The sequence below is a fragment of the Giraffa tippelskirchi genome, chromosome 8, assembly GCF_054371585.1.
Source record: "Giraffa tippelskirchi isolate mGirTip1 chromosome 8, T2T-mGirTip1v1.2.pri, whole genome shotgun sequence".
NCBI classification, from domain to species: domain Eukaryota; kingdom Metazoa; phylum Chordata; class Mammalia; order Artiodactyla; family Giraffidae; genus Giraffa; species Giraffa tippelskirchi.
This window is the reverse complement of record NC_137282.1, coordinates 10,800,475-10,818,012: the sequence shown is the minus strand read 5'-3', so window position 1 is coordinate 10,818,012 and position 17,538 is coordinate 10,800,475. Positions and strand designations below refer to the sequence as shown.

Sequence of the window (17,538 nt, the reverse complement as noted above, 5' to 3'; positions counted from 1 at the left end):
CCTCTGGGGAACACTAGCTTCAGTATTGCAGTTCCTGGGCTCTAGAGCACAGGCTTAATAGTTGTGGCACATGGGCTTAGTTGCTCCATGGCATGTGGGATTCCTGGACTGGAATTGAGCCTGTGCCTACTGCACTGGCAGTCAGATTATTTACCACTGAGTCACCAGAGAAGCCCAAGATTGTCTTCTTCACTTCTCTTTCTGGTAAAATTTATTAGTGTGTAGAAGCACAACTAATTATATTAATTTTGTATCCTGAAACTTTACAAAATTCATTGATGAATTCTAACAGTTTTTTGTGGCATCTGTAGAACTTCCTATACATAGTATCATGTCATCTGCAAACAGTGACAGTTTTACTTCATCCTTTCAAGTTTGGATTCCTTTTACTTCTTTTTCCAGTTTGAATGCTATGGTTAGGACTCCCAATACTATGTTGAATATAGTGGTGAGAGTGGGCATCCTTGACATGTTCCTAGTCTTAGAGGAAATGCTGCCAGTTTTTCATTCCTAGGTATGTTAGGTGCTGCGGGTTTGTCTTATACGAGCTTTATTATGTTCAGTATATTCTTTTATAGGGCTTCCCTGCTGGCTCAGTGGTAAAGAATCTGCCTGCCAATGCAGGGACATGGGTTCCATCCCTGGACATGGGTTCCATCCATCCCTGGGAAGATCCCCTGGAGAAGGAAATAGCAACCCACTCCAGTATTCTTGTCTGGGATATCCCATCGACAGAGGATCCTCATGGGTTACAGGCCATGGGACACAAAACAGTTAACTAAAACATACCTTAGCAACTGAAGAAAATGTTCATTTATACCTGTCTCTTGAGAAACCTGTATGCAGGTCAGGAAGCAACAGTTAGAACTGGACATGGGACAACAGACTGGTTCCAAATAGGAAAAGGAGTACATCAAGGCTGTATATTGTCACCCTGCTTATTTAACTCATATGCAGAGTACATCATGAGAAACGCTGTGCTGGAAGAAACACAGACTGGAATCAAGATTGCTGGGAGAAATATCAATAACCTCAGATATGCAGATGGCACCACCCTTATGGCAGAAAGTGAAGAAGAACTAAAGAGCCTCTTGATGAAAGTGAAAGAGGAGAGTGAAAAAGTTGGCTTAAAGCTCAACGTTCAGAAAACTAAGATCATGGCACCTGGTCCCATCACTTCATGGGAAATAGATGGGGAAACAGTGGAAACAGTGTCAGACTTCATTTTCTTGGGCTCCAAAATCACCGCTGATGGTGATTGCAGCCATGAAATTAAAAGACGCTTTCTCCTTGGAAGGAAGGTTATGGCCAACCTTGATAGCATATTTAAAAGCAGAGACATTACTTTGCCAACAAAGGTCCATCTAGTCAAGGCTATGGTTTTTCCAGTGGTCATGTATGGATGTGAGAGTTGGACGGTGAAGAAAGCTGAGCGCCGAACAATTGATGCTTTTGAACTATGGTGTTGGAGAAGACTCTTGAGAGTCCCTTGGACTGCAAGGAGATCCAACCAGTCCATCCTAAAGGAGATCAGTCTTGGGTGTTCATTGGAAGGACTGATGTTGAAGCTGAAACTCCAATACTTTGGCCACCTCATGTGAAGAGTTGACTCATTGGAAAAGACCCTGATGCTAGGAAGGATTGGGGGCAGGAGGAGAAGGGGATGACAGAGGATGAGATGGTTGGATGGCATCACTAACTCGATGGACATGGGTTTGGGTAAACTCCGAGAGTTGGTGATGGACAGGGAGGCCTGGCATGCTGCGATTCATGAGGTCGCAAAGAGTCGGACACGACTGAGCGACTGAACTGCGATTCATGAGGTCGCAAAGAGTCGGACACGACTGAGCGACTGAACTGAACTGAGCTGAACTAAACTCAAAGGAAGGTGGACAGCATTACAGGTTATTGAAGCAGTGTACTTAGAGGAGTGAGTAATAATTCTTTTCAAATCGTATGGAATTCATAGTTAAAACTGTAGCTAAACCTCTGTAGGAGGAGAGGGCAACAAGATACATTGAAGAAGTAAAACATTAAATCTTGACAACTGATTTGATGTGAAGATTGGGTAAGCAGGATTAAGTAAAAATAGTTATTATTGTATCCAGCTCATCAGGATTATGGGTAGAGTTTAGGGGAAAGTCTTATCTGTTGGGAGAACTGTCTTGAATGAAGAAAGAATTTAAGCAATAATTCGATATTGAAATGTAAAGCTAAACTTGGGTGTTAAAGGCAAATACTTGGATACAAGTGCTGGAGGGTAAGGATGTACAATATCAGAATAAGGGAGCAGTAGAGGGACAGTGCAGTTGTGAAGTGAAGTGCAGTTGAGACTGAGGGGACATTTCAAATTGATAATTGAGTATCAAGCTTTTCTGCATACATCCTGGAATGTTTGTTTTGGCTGGGGCTCTAAAGATGGCAGAATATGTTTGGAGCATCTCTATCTTAGTAATTGAAAGTATGACCCTAGATTCAAACTGTCTTAAATTCATATCCTTCAGCAGTACTTAGTAACTCTGCTGCCCTGAGCAAGTTATTTGTACTTCCCATCTGATATTTGATTTGTTCAGTGGGGACAAATAATATCTATTTCACTGGGTGGATTTGAGAATTAAATAGAATAATTTATATAAATCTCTGAGAATAGTGCTATTATTATATGGCAGGCTATATGGAGTCTTTTTCAAAGCAGAAAAAAATTAATTTAAGTTGTAGAACAATATAGTCATTACAGTAAGAAAATGGTGAGCTTACCTACATTTGAGTGAAAACTTTTAGTCCATACACTAACACTATTTTTCATTGTTATTGAGCAAAATGCTTTTGATTTGAAATGTTTGATCAAAGCCTTTGGTACATGTGTGCATCCCCAGTTGCTAAGTCGTGTCCAACTCTTTGTGACCCCATGGACTGTAGCCCACCAGGCTCCTCTGCCCAGGGGATTTCCCAGACAAGAATACTGGAGTGGGTTGCTATTTCCTTCTTCAGGGAATCATCCTGACCAAGGGGTCAAACCCTGGTCTCCTGCATTGCAGGCAGAGTCTTTACTGTCCTAGTCACCAGGGAAGCCTGTAAAGGCTTTGGTAACCTTAACCAAATGCCACAAGAACAGTAAATTCATCAGAAATTTGGATTCATTGGATATGTTTTAGAAACCCAAAGTGCTTAACCTCATTTAATTAACACTATTTTACAAATGTGAAACAAAGACATAGAGAAAGATTTTACTTCAGTTTGCTTCAGACTAGAATTTTATGAACTACAGGAAAATTCTTAGCAGGAATATCATATATGAATTGTTTGTCAAAATTGATTATCATTTAATACTTACTTATTTATTTAGCTTTAGAGATTATCCAAATTATGTGGGAGCAGCATTTCCTGGAAAGATGTGTATTACCGGTTATTCTGCAGGAATTGCTTTGGTATGTAATTACTTAATCTTATTTGAAAACAAATACATTAAAAATTTTCCTAGCGTTACAGCATATATTTTATACATTTTACATTTATACTTACATTTAGATATTGTATTTATATTCCATCACTGTTAAAATTTTGAAATATGTAGAATTAATAGTATTCTGAAGTGCAAAATATCTTATTACAAATATTTGGAAGCTAAAGTGGAATAAAATATCACAAATACACATGTATTCCTTACTATATCAAAGAGTGCATCATGAAAAATTATCTGCAAAGATATTTCTATAACCTAAATAGATTTTTTTTCTTGTAGGTATAAAATTGGAAAAGTAGTCTTACAGATAAAATAACTTCAAAATCAAAACAAGTGATCAACCGAGAAGTATGATAATTCTTTAAAATGTTTCAAACTTTTCTGTTGTTGTTCAGTTGCTCAGTCATGACCAGCTCTTTGTGACCCCATGGACTGCAGCATGCCAGGCTTCCCTGTCCTTCACCATCCCTGGGAGTTTGCTCAAACTCATGTCCTTTGAGTCAGTGACTCCATCCAACCATCTCGTCCTCTGCTGTCCCTTTCTCCTTTTGCCATCTATCTTTCCCAGCATCAGGGTCTTTTTCAATGAATTGGTTCTTTGCATCAGGTGGCCTAAGTATTGGAGCTTCAGCATCAGTCCTTCCAATGAATATTCAGACTGATTTCCTTTAGGATTGACTGGTTCGATCTCCTTGCAGTCCATGGGACTTTCAAGAATCTTCTCCAGCACCACAATTTGAAAGCATCAGTTCTTTGGCGCTGAGCCTTTTTTATGGTCCAGTTCTCATATCCATACGTGACTACTGGAAAAACCATAGCTTTGACTATACGAATCTTTATTGGCAAAGTAATATCTCTGTTTTTTAACATGCTGTCTAGGTTTGTTATAGCTTTTCTTCCAAGGAGCAAGCATCTTTTAATTTCGTGGTTGTAGTCACCATCAGCAGTGATTTTGGAGCCCAGAAAAATAAAGTCTGTCACTGTTTCCATTGTTTCCCCATCATTTGCCATGAAATGATGGGACCAGATGCCATGATCTTCGATTTTTGAATGTGGAGTTTTAAGCCAGCTTTTTCATTCTCCTTTTTCACCTTCATCAAGAGGCTATTTAGTTCCTTTTCGCTTTTGCCGTAAGGGTGGTGTCATCTGCATATCTGAGGCAAATGATATTTCTCCAAGCAGTCTTGATTCCAGCTTGTGCTTTCCCCAGCTTGGCATTTCTCATGATGTACTCTGCATATAAGTTAAATAAGCAGGGTGACAATATACAGCCTTTACGTACTCCATTCCCAATTTGGAGCCAGTCCATTGTTCCATGTCCGGTTCTAACTGTTGCTTCTTGATCTGCATGCAGGTTTCTCAGGAGGCAGGTAAGGTGGTCTGGTATTCCTGTCTCTTTAAGAATTTTCCAGTTTGTTGTGATCCACACAGTCAAAGGCTTTAAGTGTTGTCAATGAAGCAGAAATAGATGTTTTTCTGGAATTCTCTTGCTTTATCTGTGATCCAGCAGATGTTGGCAGTTTGATCTTTGGTTCCTCTGCCTTTTCTAAAACCAGCTTGAACATCTGGAAGTTCACGGTTCATGTACTGTTGAAGGCTGGCGTGGAGAATTTTGAGCATTACTTTGCTAGAGTGTGAGATGAGTGCAATTGTGCGGTCGTTTGAGCATTCTTTGGCATTGCCTTTCTTTGGAACTGGAATGAAAACTGACCTTTTCCAATCCTGTGGCCACTGCTGAGTTTTCCAAATTTGCTGGCATATTGAGTGCAGCACTTTCACAGCATCATCTTTGAGGATTTGAAAAAGCTCAACTGGAATTCCATCATCTTCACTAGCTTTGTTCATAGTGATTCTTCCTAAGGCTCACTTAACTTTGCACTCCAGGATGTCTGGCTCTAGGTGAGTGATCACACCATTGTGGTTATCTGGGTCGTGAAGACCTTTTTTGTGTAGTTCTTCTGTGTATTTTTGCCACCTCTTCTTAATATCTTCTGCTGCTGTTAGGTCCATACCATTTCTGTCCTTTATTGTACCCATCTCCCAGCTTTGCATGAAATATTCCCTTGTTATCTCTGATTTTCTTGAAGAGATCTCTAGTCTTTCCTATTCTATTGTTTTCGTCTATATGTTTGCATTGGTCACTGAGGAAGGCTTTCTTCTCTCTCCTTGCTATTCTTTGGAACTTTGCATTCAAATGGGTATATCTTTTCTTTTCTTCTTTGCCTTTAGCTTCTCTTCTTTTTTTTAGCTATTTGTAAGGCCTCCTCAGACAACCATTTTGCCTTTTTGCAATTCTTTTTCTTGGGGATGGTCTTGATCCCTGCCTCCTGTACAATGTCACAAACCTCTGTTCATAGTTCTTTAGATACTCTGTCTATCAGATCTAATCCCCTGAATCTATTTCTCACTTCCACTGTATAATCCTAAGGGATTTGATTTAGGTCATACCTGAATGGTCTAGTGGTTTTCCCTCCTTTCTTCAGTTTAAGTCTGAATTTTGCAATAAGGAGTTCATGGTCTAAGCCACAGTCACTCCTGGTCTTGTTTTTTCTGACTGCATAGAACTTCTCCATCTTCTGCTGCAAAGAATATAATCAGTCTGATTTTAATATTGACCATCTGGTGATGTCCATATGTAGTGTCATCTCTTGTTTTGTTGGAAGAGGGTGTTTGGTATGAGCAGTGTATTCTCGATTGGCAAAACTGTTAGCCTTTGCCCTGCTTCATTTTGTACTCCAAAGCCAAACTTGCCTGTTACTCCAGGTATTTGTTGACTTCCTACTTCTTTATTCCAGACCCCTGTGATGAAAAGGACATCTTCTTTTTGGTGTTAGTTCTAGAAGGTCTTGTCGGTCTTCATAGAACTGTTCAACTTTAGCTTCTTCGGTATTAGTGGTTGTAGCATAGACTTGGATTACTGTGGTATTGAATGGTTTGCCTTGGAAATGAATAGAGATCATTCTGTTGTTTTTGAGATTGCACACAAGTGCTGCATTTCGGACTTTTTTGTTGACTATGATGGCTGCTCCATTTCTTCTGAAGGATTCTTTCTCAACAGTAGTAGATGTAATGGTTGTCTGAATTAAATTAGCCCTTTCTGGTGCATTTTAGCTGGCTGGTTCCTAAAATGTTGATGTCCACTCTTGGCATCTCCTGTTTGACCACTTCCAATTTACCTTGATTCATGGACCTAACATTCCAGGTTCCTATGCAATATTGTTTTTTATAGCATAGGACTTTACTTCCATCATCAGTCACATCCACAACTGGGTGTTGTTTTTGCTTTGGCTCTGTCTCTTTATTCTTTCCTGAGGTATTCCTCTAGCTTGGTTTTTGTCTTGGCAATTTTGTTTGGCTCCTTTTTATAGTTTCTAGTTCGTCAGTTCAATAATGTGTGTTTCTATTGAAAGTCTTTCTTAATTGCTTCAGCATTTTTATTAACTGCTCTTTGAACTTGGGTTCTGGTAGATTTGTGAGGTCTGTTACATTGTTTTTTTCAGAGGATTTCTCTTTTTTCAATTGGGAGTAGTTGCTCTGCCTTTTCCTTATAGTTCTCTGACTCTTTGAATTTAAGAGCAACAGTTATCTACTCTGGTCTGAAGATCTGTTGTTATGTGGAACTGACCCTGTATGTAAGATTGTGTAAGTCCAATAATTTTGGTTCAAGGGCTGTTTTGATATGAATGCTTGATATGCCTTTCTCAGGGTGTGCTGGCCCTTGTCCCCTTGATAAGGGGGTGTGCTTGTGGTGTGCTGACAAGAACCTGCTCTGGATGTTGGACAGAGCCTCTTCTTTGCTCTGTGGTTGTCACAGCCCTGTTGGGGACAGAATATGCTCTTCAGTTGTTGGAATGGAAGCTTCCAGATCCTTCTTTAAACTGTTGTGTGAGGTAGGAGGGACTGAGCACTCCTTCTGGGACAGGAGCTGCTGTGAACTCCTCCCCAGGTGCTGTCTACTAAGATGTGTGATTGTGTGATGTTGCCCGCCACTTGATGTATGTGCCCACAAAGTTTGCTGATTGTGGCACTTGGAAGCACCTCTGTCATGGGTATACCAATAATCAGCTCAGATATCCCTCAGACTTGCATGCACTGTTCTGGTCCCAAAACTCACTGGTCTGAATCCTCCCAAAGTTATACCCCTATGCCTGATTTGGGAGCATGGATAATCAGTTTAAAATTCAGCTCCCCCACCTCCATGTTTGGAAAGTTTGCAAAACCCTCAGTGGTGGAAACCATGCTTTGTTGTGAGCATGCTGACAAGAAGGCTGCTATGTTGCACCTGTGACCTTGTTTTGTGTGTTGACAATGGGACTCTAATGGTGGACTCCCACATCATTCTGTGCACACTCCCAGTCATGACCCAGACCATATTCCAGGCTCTTCAAGCTGTCTCTGTATAACCAAACTGAGTCCTTTCCCCAGACTGTCCACTGATGCTTGAGATTTAGAACTTGGCCACTGCACACTCCAGGAAGCATGTGGGAAGCTTGCTGACATGCAAAGGCAGTCTGTGCTGGTCTCTCTGTGCCCTGCTGGGCATGATCCACCTCCCACATTCTCCCCTTGAGTCTCTGAAGCTCCCTATCTGTCTCACCAGACCTCCCAGGTAGTAACGGAGATTTCTAGAGTGAAGGAACCTTTCTTCTTTCACGGCTCCCTGCCTAGGGACAGAGGTCCCATTCCAGTTCCTCTTTTCCCTTGTCCCTTCATCCTGCTCCACTATCTAGGAATCCTGCTTGCAGTTAGTTGTATGCGATCTTATGCTTGCTTTCAGTAGATATTCTGTGAGATGTGTTCTGCATGTAGGTGTATTTTTGATGTGTTTGTGGGAGGAAGTGAGTTCCAGGTGCCTCTATCCTGTCATCCTGATCTTCTCCCACTTAGTAACATTTTTAAACTTTATACTTTTACTTCTCTTCTTCTCCAGGTTCTTATTCATTTTTAGTTATTAATTATAGTTTATGTGCTTTTACATCTTTTTTATATTATATATCCTATAATGTATTTTACTATAATTGTTTTAGTATATTTGTTTTTCTACTTTTAAACTAGAGTGAATTAGGCACCACCATTATGCTATCACAGTATCTAATTCTGACTATACACTTGCCATTAACTGTGACATTTATGCTAACTTTCCTATGCTTTAATGATGTTAATTAATTAGCATTATTTTACTTCAACTTCACTCTCTTTAGTATTTCCTGTAAGGCATCTCTAGTGATGATGAGCTCTTTTAGCTTTTATTTGTTTTAGAATCATGATCTCTTCTTCATTGATGAAGCACAGCTTTGCTGGGCATAGAATTCTTAGTTGACAGTTTTTCCTTTTGACGTTTTGAATATATAATCCCATTCTCTCCTCACCTGAAATATTTCTGTTGAGAAATACGCTGATAGTCTTATGGGAGTTCCCTTGTATATAACCTGATTTCTTCTTTTTCTTTCAAAATTCTTTCTTTTTCTTTATTTCAAGAATTTAATTGTAATGTGTCCTCATGTAGCCCTATTTGGGTTCCACCTATTCAGGATCCTTTGTGTGTTATGCACTTGGAAGTCCATTTCTTTCCCAGTTTTGGAAAGTTTTCAGCCATTTTGCTTTAAATGTACTTTCTGTCCCTTCCTTTTCTCCTTTTGAAGTTCCTAAGATATGGGTATTAGTGTGTATGTGTGTGTGTGTGTGTGTGTGTCTGTGTCTGTGTGTTTGTCCCATAGTCGTGTAGGCTTTCTTCTCTCTTTTTCATTCTTTTTAAGGTTTTGCTCCTCTGACTGAATAATTTTTAAATATTCTTGCATTCTAGATCACCGATTCTTTATTCTGTTTGTTCAAGTCTACTGTTAAGCTCTAGGAGATCTTTTTTTTTTTTATTGATTTTTATTTCTTCATTGAACTTATTTTCTTCATTCACTGTTTTCTAATTTCATTTAGTTATCTGTCTGCTTTTGTAGTTCTCTAAAATTCTTTAAGAAGTTTATTCTGAATTATTTCTCTGACAGATCTCCTTTCCTTTTGGGTCGTTTATTTGCAGCATTTTTAGTTTAATTTTAATTTGTTACATTCACCTGATTTTTCTTACTGTCTTCATTCCTTGCTTTGGTATCTGTGCATTTGAGTAATTGGTCTCCTCTTCCAGACTTTACAGGCTTACTTTGGCAGACAGTTCTTCGCTAGCCAGCTCAGTTTAGGTTTTCGGACATGTCCTTGGGCAGACAGGTTCTATTTTGGGGCGAGAGCCAGTGTCCAAGTTCTGATGTCAAGGATGAGGGGTATTAAGTGTCAGATAGGACTGCTGGCATGGTTCCCCGACCAAACGAGGCAGTAGGATGTGCTCTGTGGTTGTCTAGATTCACTGAGCAGCCTTCCTAAAAGGCAAGGACGAAGATCTTGACTCAGCAGTAGCTGAGGAATGAATTAGCTTCCCTGCCCTGACAAGGCGGCAGAATAGGCCACATGACTTGCATGCCTCATTTTTTGTGGACCCACGTTAGGCAGACTGTGACCTTAATTCCTTGGCCCCATGGGACCACTGGGTTTTACTCTAAAGATGGGGAAAACCATGGGCTGTGCTCTCTGTTCAAGTGCCACTGTAAACAGGGTTGTTGGGTAGATGGCACAGCTTCCTGTGTGCTCTGGCTAGATTCATTGGTTGGGCTTTCTGAAGGCTATATTTAGCAATGGTAGGGCTATGAATTTATTTCCTTGCCCAGGTGGAATTGGAGAATCAGCTTAGCTCTTTGTGGGCTCAACCCAAACTATCTGTTACTCCAGGTTTCCTGGCCAAACAGTGCCATTGGCTTTGCTCTGTGAACAATCAACTCTGCTTGCCATACTCTCTGTTCAAGTGTTGCTGTACTATGCAGCTACCAGGTATTCTAACTAGGCTTCTGGTTAGGGGTAGCCAGGGGCTATACCAGTCATTAGCCAGGGCTATAAACAGCTATGCTGACTGGGTAGAGGGTCCAGGGCTAGCAAGGCTTTTCATCTGAGGACTCAAATCCGGCAGATCTGCACCTCACTGACTTCCATGGTCATACACTTCCATTGTCCTGGCTCTGCAGATCTTCTAGTTGGGACCTACAGTTGCTATGGATGGGAAGTTGGCTTGCCAAGGTCCAAGCATTGACTGTTGCAACCCTCACCCCTACCCCGCCTTCTCTGTCATGATCAGATTTGCAGTGGTCAAATCCCACTCATCCTTTGCGATCCTCACGGGGCAAGACCAAAGTAGGGCTCCCAGAAGTGACCCACAGCGGGGATCTAGATGTCCACTCTGTACTCTTTTCCCACTGGAGGGACCATAGCCTGGGAAGACCTCTCAGTGTTGTGCTGCACCAGGGTTGGGGAGGAGTAATGCATTCATGTATAGCTGCTCCTGCTAACCTTCTAATGAGATCTGTCTTGATCTCTGGTGCCCATGGTACTTCAGCCTCACTTCCATGTTCTGGGATTTTCTCAGTGGTGTCTTGTCCATGAATAGTTGCAGTTGTTCTTGTGACAGGGAGTAGAGTTGGGAAAAACCTATGTTGTGATCTTGTTAATATCACTCCTGTTGTAATTTAATTCTGATTAGGGACCTGGAGATAAGCAGGGGTAATGAGACAAAAGTTCCAGGTATTGTCATTAAAAGTGTCATTTTTTAAATGTAGGGACTTTTTCATTGTTTATAGGGAAGCATACTCTACTGGCAAGAGAAGTCCAGTGATATTTGTCTGTGTCATTCTAGTTCCCATTTCAAGTTTCAGATTCTGACTCCTGTATCAAATCTGGGAAGTTTGATAATTAAATTGGTGCTATAACCCTACGGTACTTATAAGTAGGCCCTGAGCTTGGTCCTCAAGCCAATAACTAGAGGAGATGATGAGTCACTACTGTGCTGCCGTAGAGGCTTTCTGATTGCCTATTTACATTCTCAGTTGCTCATTTATAGTTTTTCCATTCCATTTCATAATATGCTTCCTCTAGCACTTCCATAAGAAGCCAGTTGACCCCACAGTATTTATTATAGCTTGTTTTTCTAAGAGTGAAGTGCCTTGATGAGCCTCACATCTTAGCCTCTACCTGCACCTTATCTTATGCCACATTTGACAATAATTTGAGAAATTACGATGTCATTGCATATCGTGAATTACCATTGTCCCATTTCTCCTTGGCAGGGAAGGTATCTGTGCATTTGTTATATTTGTGACAGCTTAATCATAAGAAAGCTTTCTTGAGGATCTATTTTCTGTGGTTTCTCCTGATACTAGTTACTGTATCTTTGATAATATTGACTGGAAGCACATAGTATAGTTACAACTGAGTAATTTGGTTGTGTGGCCACTTTGTGAGCTGGGAGGTGGAGTATCATATGGACTATCCTGAATGAACATGATAACTGGTCTAAGAAATTAGGCAAATGGAAGATCATGGTCCATATAGCCAAAAATCTGATGTAAAAATAGCCCATTTATGTAGTTATGACAATTATTAAGGATTATCTTAGACATTCAATTGTTAAATCATGGCAAAACTAGACATAGGTTCATATGCATATATCTCAACAAAGTTTCATAAAAAGAGCTTCAGGTTCTTAGTTGTCTAAGGAACTGTATTTCCATATTCTTAAGTATTTGATAAAACAATAAAATGATTTTAATTAGAAGAATACTACTTTTACCACCCTTCAGTGAATTGTCTTTTATTTGAATTTTCTTTGTTGTTGATGTAGTATCCCAAGGAGCTAACTTTGGAGGCATTTTCAATTATTGTCACCCAGATGCTGGGACTCAGTCTGGGAATATCATATGATGACCCAAAGAAATGTCGATGTTCAGGAGCCATCTGCATAATGAGTACAAAAGCCCTGTAAGTTTTTCCAAAAATAAATTTTATTTATTTGTTGAATTTATCAATAATTTGTTTAAATAATTCACGTGAAAATTTTTAGTATTTGCTTATAGTGCAAATTAACTATATAAATGGACCAAGTACCATAGAATCTAAACATGAAATTTTAAGCCTAAGAGTAGTTTGGTGGAAGGTTAGTATTAAGAACAAAATAACAAATTCAGTCTGCAAGATACATTACTAAAGGAATTTCCCATAGACTGTGTATTTTATGAAATCACTTAATTAGGATCTTTAAAAATATGCTGTACTCAAAACAAGTGACCTTTGTTTTCAGACAAAATTTTTGGATTTGCTTTTAGAGTATATTAATATTCTGGGAAACCTGCAATCTAAATGACATAACATTTGTGTGACTTTGGATAAATTACTAGACCTTGCTTAGATTTATTTTTCTCATCTTTAAAATGGAAATGATTATGCCTATTGTCTTGTTTTCCAGAGTGATATAAGAATGAAATGAGAAAATAAAATGGGAAAGTGTTTTTTAAATTGTAAAATTTCACAAATAAGTGATGGATTAGTTACAGTGATTTCTAAATTTACCAATGTTCCTCACATGGTATATCATACAAGGACTATAGCAGCTGTCATTAGTATTCTAAAGTTTTTCATTTGTAAAAAGGGCCTATGCTAAGTATGACCTATTCATAACTGAAGAACAACCAAAAGTCAACGGTGAAAACAAGCCATTACTTTTCGAAAACATACTCTTTTTATAATTTTAAGCACCACCTAAGGTTAGCTCTTACATTCTAAAAATCGCTCAAATACATACATATTTTTATATACAGACATATTACATTATAAACTAGTTCTACATGTGTACATGTAAAAATAATATTTATATGTATAAAATATTTAATTTTATTAAATTTCAATGTATAAATTATAATACTGTTTATTGAATCAAATATAAGATACATATAGCTGTATAAAGAATATGAGATTTGCCATCTTGGGCCTGTTGTCCATTTGGCCAACTATTTTCAGGTATGCTTATGATAAGATGCTTTGTGTAGCTCACCCAGAGTCTGGTATTAATGATGATAAAAGTAACCAATATTTACATTGTACTTGCTGTGTGCTAGAGGCTATTTCAAACACTTTAGATATGTTGTATCATTTGGTTTTCACAGCATCTCTTTAGGGCAGGTCCTAATATTCTCACCTTTACAGATGAGAAACTGAATTATAAAAAGGATAACTATCTGTGGTCAGATAGTTGGTTGTGGCAGTCCAGACTTTTGAACCCAGTCATTGTGGCTTTAGAATCTGTGTTAATAAACCTTTGGATTTGTATACTGCTTTATGATATATCAAATGCTTTCATACATATTCTCCATTTTCTTAAAGAAACTTTTTTGATGTGTGTAGGGCAAGTGTTATCTTAATTTTTATGAAATTTAACAATTTTATTTGCATCTATCTGTAAGGTATATAAATGAATATATAAGATCTATCTATAAATGTATATAGATATCTTTTGCATATCCGCAGTACTTCTCATATATTATTTTATGTAATTTTTAAAGAAAGCATGTAAGTAAAGCAAGTATTATTATTTCCATTTGTCTTTTTCCATGTGTTTTTTATTTTTTTATGCTTTAAGGTTAACAATCATTTAATGTATTAACATTTTCACTTATAAACATACAATTTGCATATACAGGGAAAAACTGGTTCTGAGGACACAACAGAATACTAGAGACAGGCAAGCAATCAGAAGAAAAAAGAAAAGATCAACCCTAGGGGAAAAACATGGAACTGCATTCCATGCCGGTGTCTATAAACTTGGGAGGGAGAAAAAGATCGCACAGAATCACAATTAATGTAGAAAACAAACATGGGTCATTCAGTATCAATGGCAGGAGGTTCTCCCATGATCCAGATTTTGCATCCCAGTAACGGCCCATTTCATGAATGTTGATCTGAAACACAGTTGCTCATCTGTCCCTTCTCTTTAAATCTAACCCTGAAGTTCACTCGAGAAATTAAATGAACAGAGCTAAGAAGCAAGCAGACTGGCATGTGTGCAATATCAACGGCCAGTTATTTAAAAGTACACGTGGAAGTAAAATGCTGACTAAACATTTTACTTTAGTTAAAGTGAACAAGTTCCTTCCAACTCACCTAACTTCTTGATTTAGGACTACCTAAGTGAGGCGACCAAAAGATTGGCATCTATGAGAATTGGGGCCAGGGAAATGGAGCATCTCAGCCCATCTTTATGCTGAGCATGTATTTCCTCTCAGGATCAAGTCACTAGGGACAGTGAACTTCCAGAATCAACTACAGTTGCCCAGCGAGGCTTGCCCGGCTAGGGACAGGGACTGGAGATAGGGGATCACATGTATGTCAGGACTTCAGTCCACAGCTCCCCCCACTCTGTCAGGGGGCAGCCAGGGGAACACAGGGAGACCATCTGCTTCAAGGGCATTTCAGTGACATAACTCAGTATCTGTGGTTCCAGTAATTCCTAGTTCAAAATTAACACTCCAGTGCAAAATTAAAAACTGAGTTTAGTATTTTGTTTGTAAAGGATACAGCTTGAATAATGATTACCATCTGAACAAAGCTATTCTTATTACGTATGATGTAAAATAAGTAATATTTTTAACCATCAAAACTAGTGTTGTCACACATAATATCTGGCAACTTTCCACCACATGACACATCCAAAGAGATGACAGCCAAGTATACTTCTTTTCAGCTGGAAACAGACTCTCCAGTGTCAACAGGTACAGTAAAATTGTCTAGGAAAACAGACATGTGGTCATCACAAAGTTCATTTGGCATCTAGTTTTCATACAGAGACGGATCTGTTTAAGTCTGCCTTAGAGGTGGGATGGACTGATAAATAAAACAAAAGACTGTGTTTGTAACTGGCCACATAAAATAAAAACAATTTGTGCTACCAGGAGTGTATTTTATGGAAACATGGCCACATGAAGTATAGGGGCAGAGACCTTCAATGTTCTTTTGTAAACGTACATTTTTTTAAAACATGCGGGACAGAAAACTGGAATAACTGAAGTTTTGAAGTTTATATAGATAAATAAGAAATAACAGAAATGCAGGACCCTTGGTTTTTCAGAGCTTCACATATAAGTTGGGGCTCAAAATTAAATGATTCAAGCTTCTCTGTGACACTAAAGTCAGAAATAAAAGCAAGGCTGGTGTCCTGGTCAGGTGGAGAGGTATCTTGAGCAGGTCATTCATGTCTCTAGGCCAAAATTCCCATCTATAACCTGAGTTTCCCTCATCATGCAGCGCAGAGCTCAGGGACAGCAACAGTGCTCCGTCCTACACAGGACAGGAGACGGGCTCACCAACAGCCTTCAGAGGGACATAACACATCCTCAGTGCAGCCCAATCCCCCGAAACAGGAACACTGCAACTGTGGCTCTCCTTTCACTTTCCTCACCATTCTCCTAATATTACTTTCTCAACAAGTATAAAAATAAGCTATAAGTAGGCTGAAGTGGCAGTCGGACACGACTGAGTGACTTCACTTTCACTTTTCACTTTCATGCATTGGAGAAGGAAATGGCAACCCACTCCAGTGTTCTTGCCTGGAAAATCCCAGGGACGGGGGAGCCTGGTGGGCTGCCATCTATGGGGTCACACAGAGTCGGACATGACTGAAGTGACTTAGCAGCAGCAGCAGCAGGCTGAAGTGGCAATAAAGAATGCTCGAAGCAAACACTAAAAACATGATGCCTCTGAATAAAATAAATCTACCTCCACACACTTTTTTGGAGTTGTGCCTTCTTCAAGTTTTAAATGATAAAGCCCTAAAATGTTGACACTCAAGTCTACTCCTAATTTGGGCTGCTTTCCAAGTATCACAACCAAAAACAAATAAGAATAAAATGAAAAAGCATCATTTTCAAGGGGGGAACTGCCATCCCGCCCATCGTCCTGGACAGTCTGCTTTGCTGGAACCCCAGAGGCTGTGGGATATCATCCCGCTGCCTAAGGAAGGTTCCAGCCTATAACTCCTGAAGTGACATGCAGGCAGTTCTGGTCTGAGGTTTCAAAGTCCAACATTAAACCAAAAAAGCTGTAGTGTTTCTTGCCACAGTCATTCACTCACTCATACATCACCATGTTACCAGCAAAACACTGAAATAAATTATCCCTTAGGAACTAAGGCCTAACTCTAAAAAGAAAATGGCCTTTCAAAACAGGTTCAAATAAAGTATTGCGAGAGTTTTATAAGGAAACTCCTCGAATGAGCCAGTGCCCCCATATGGTACACATTTTAGCTAAACAGCAGTCCAAATCTTTCTCTGCAGTACTTTTATGTACTTATAAGTATTTTGTCACTACTTTCAAAAGAACTATTAAACCTATTATTAAAAACATTTGTAACAAACAGAAATGCCCTGCAAATTATATTATTGCACATAGGGGTCTCAGAAGCTATGCACATCTAGGTTCCAAGGACTCTAGAAGACCCAGAATAGAGACCCTAAGGCCATGCCTGTGGCTGCTCCAGCCGGCATGCCCAGCGCCAGGTCACTGTCATCTCGATACCGCTCATGAATGATGACTTGCTTGGCAAGCTGCTGTCCATAAAGTCCTGCATATGGGTACTGATAGGGTACAGCATAAGCCTGTCCATTTGCAGCATAGACAACTTGAGTTCCTGGTCGGTATGCACCACTGTATGGAACGTAGCCATATGCCTCCTCAGGGGTTGGGCAGCATAGGCTGAGTAAGGAGGTGGGGAGGAAGCCACAGCTGTCTCATCATTCATGACTTCTGAGCCAACATAAGCTGTGTTTGTCCTGGAATCCTGGAGTGTAAACTTCCAGGCCAAACAATCATCTGTGCTTTCTGCACAAAGACTGATGGTTTTCCCATCTCAGCAAACAATCTGCAGCATACAGTCTTCTGGCTTCCCATCTGGTGGCTGAATATCCCGACATTCATGTCCCATGTGGATGCTGATGCAGTCCACTGGCATGTGGACCTTATCTTCTACACTCTGCTGAGTTTGGTCATCGTAATAGATCAGGTGACCATCTGACCACAGGTCAAACCAATTCTTCCAGTACTTCAAAGTGGTACTCTGTGCAGCAACCATCCACTCTTCACAAATGCCATTTTCTCACCTGCCATGCCTCCGGCCACCACCGCGCACGGCAACAGGTCCGTAGCTAAAGGACACTGCCAGG

At 39.7% G+C, this 17,538-nt stretch overlaps 1 protein-coding gene and 1 pseudogene across 7 annotated transcripts in view; one reads left to right on the top strand and one right to left on the bottom strand.

The window, feature by feature from the left end:
• ADAM32 (ADAM metallopeptidase domain 32) overlaps positions 1-17,538 on the top strand; it is a 252,915-nt gene that overhangs the window by 51,829 nt on the left and 183,548 nt on the right. For all 7 annotated transcript variants that reach the window (XR_014063396.1, XR_014063397.1, XM_081524007.1 and 4 more), the window contains exons 10-11: positions 3,347-3,428; positions 12,174-12,310. Coding sequence is in view for 5 of the 7 variants with exons in the window: in XM_081524007.1 (XP_081380133.1) it covers positions 3,347-3,428; positions 12,174-12,310 (219 nt within the window). In the remaining 2 variants the exon portion in view is untranslated. The remainder of the gene's footprint in view (positions 1-3,346; positions 3,429-12,173; positions 12,311-17,538) is intronic.
• Positions 16,742-17,467, bottom strand: LOC145518876 (pleckstrin homology domain-containing family B member 2 pseudogene; annotated as a pseudogene).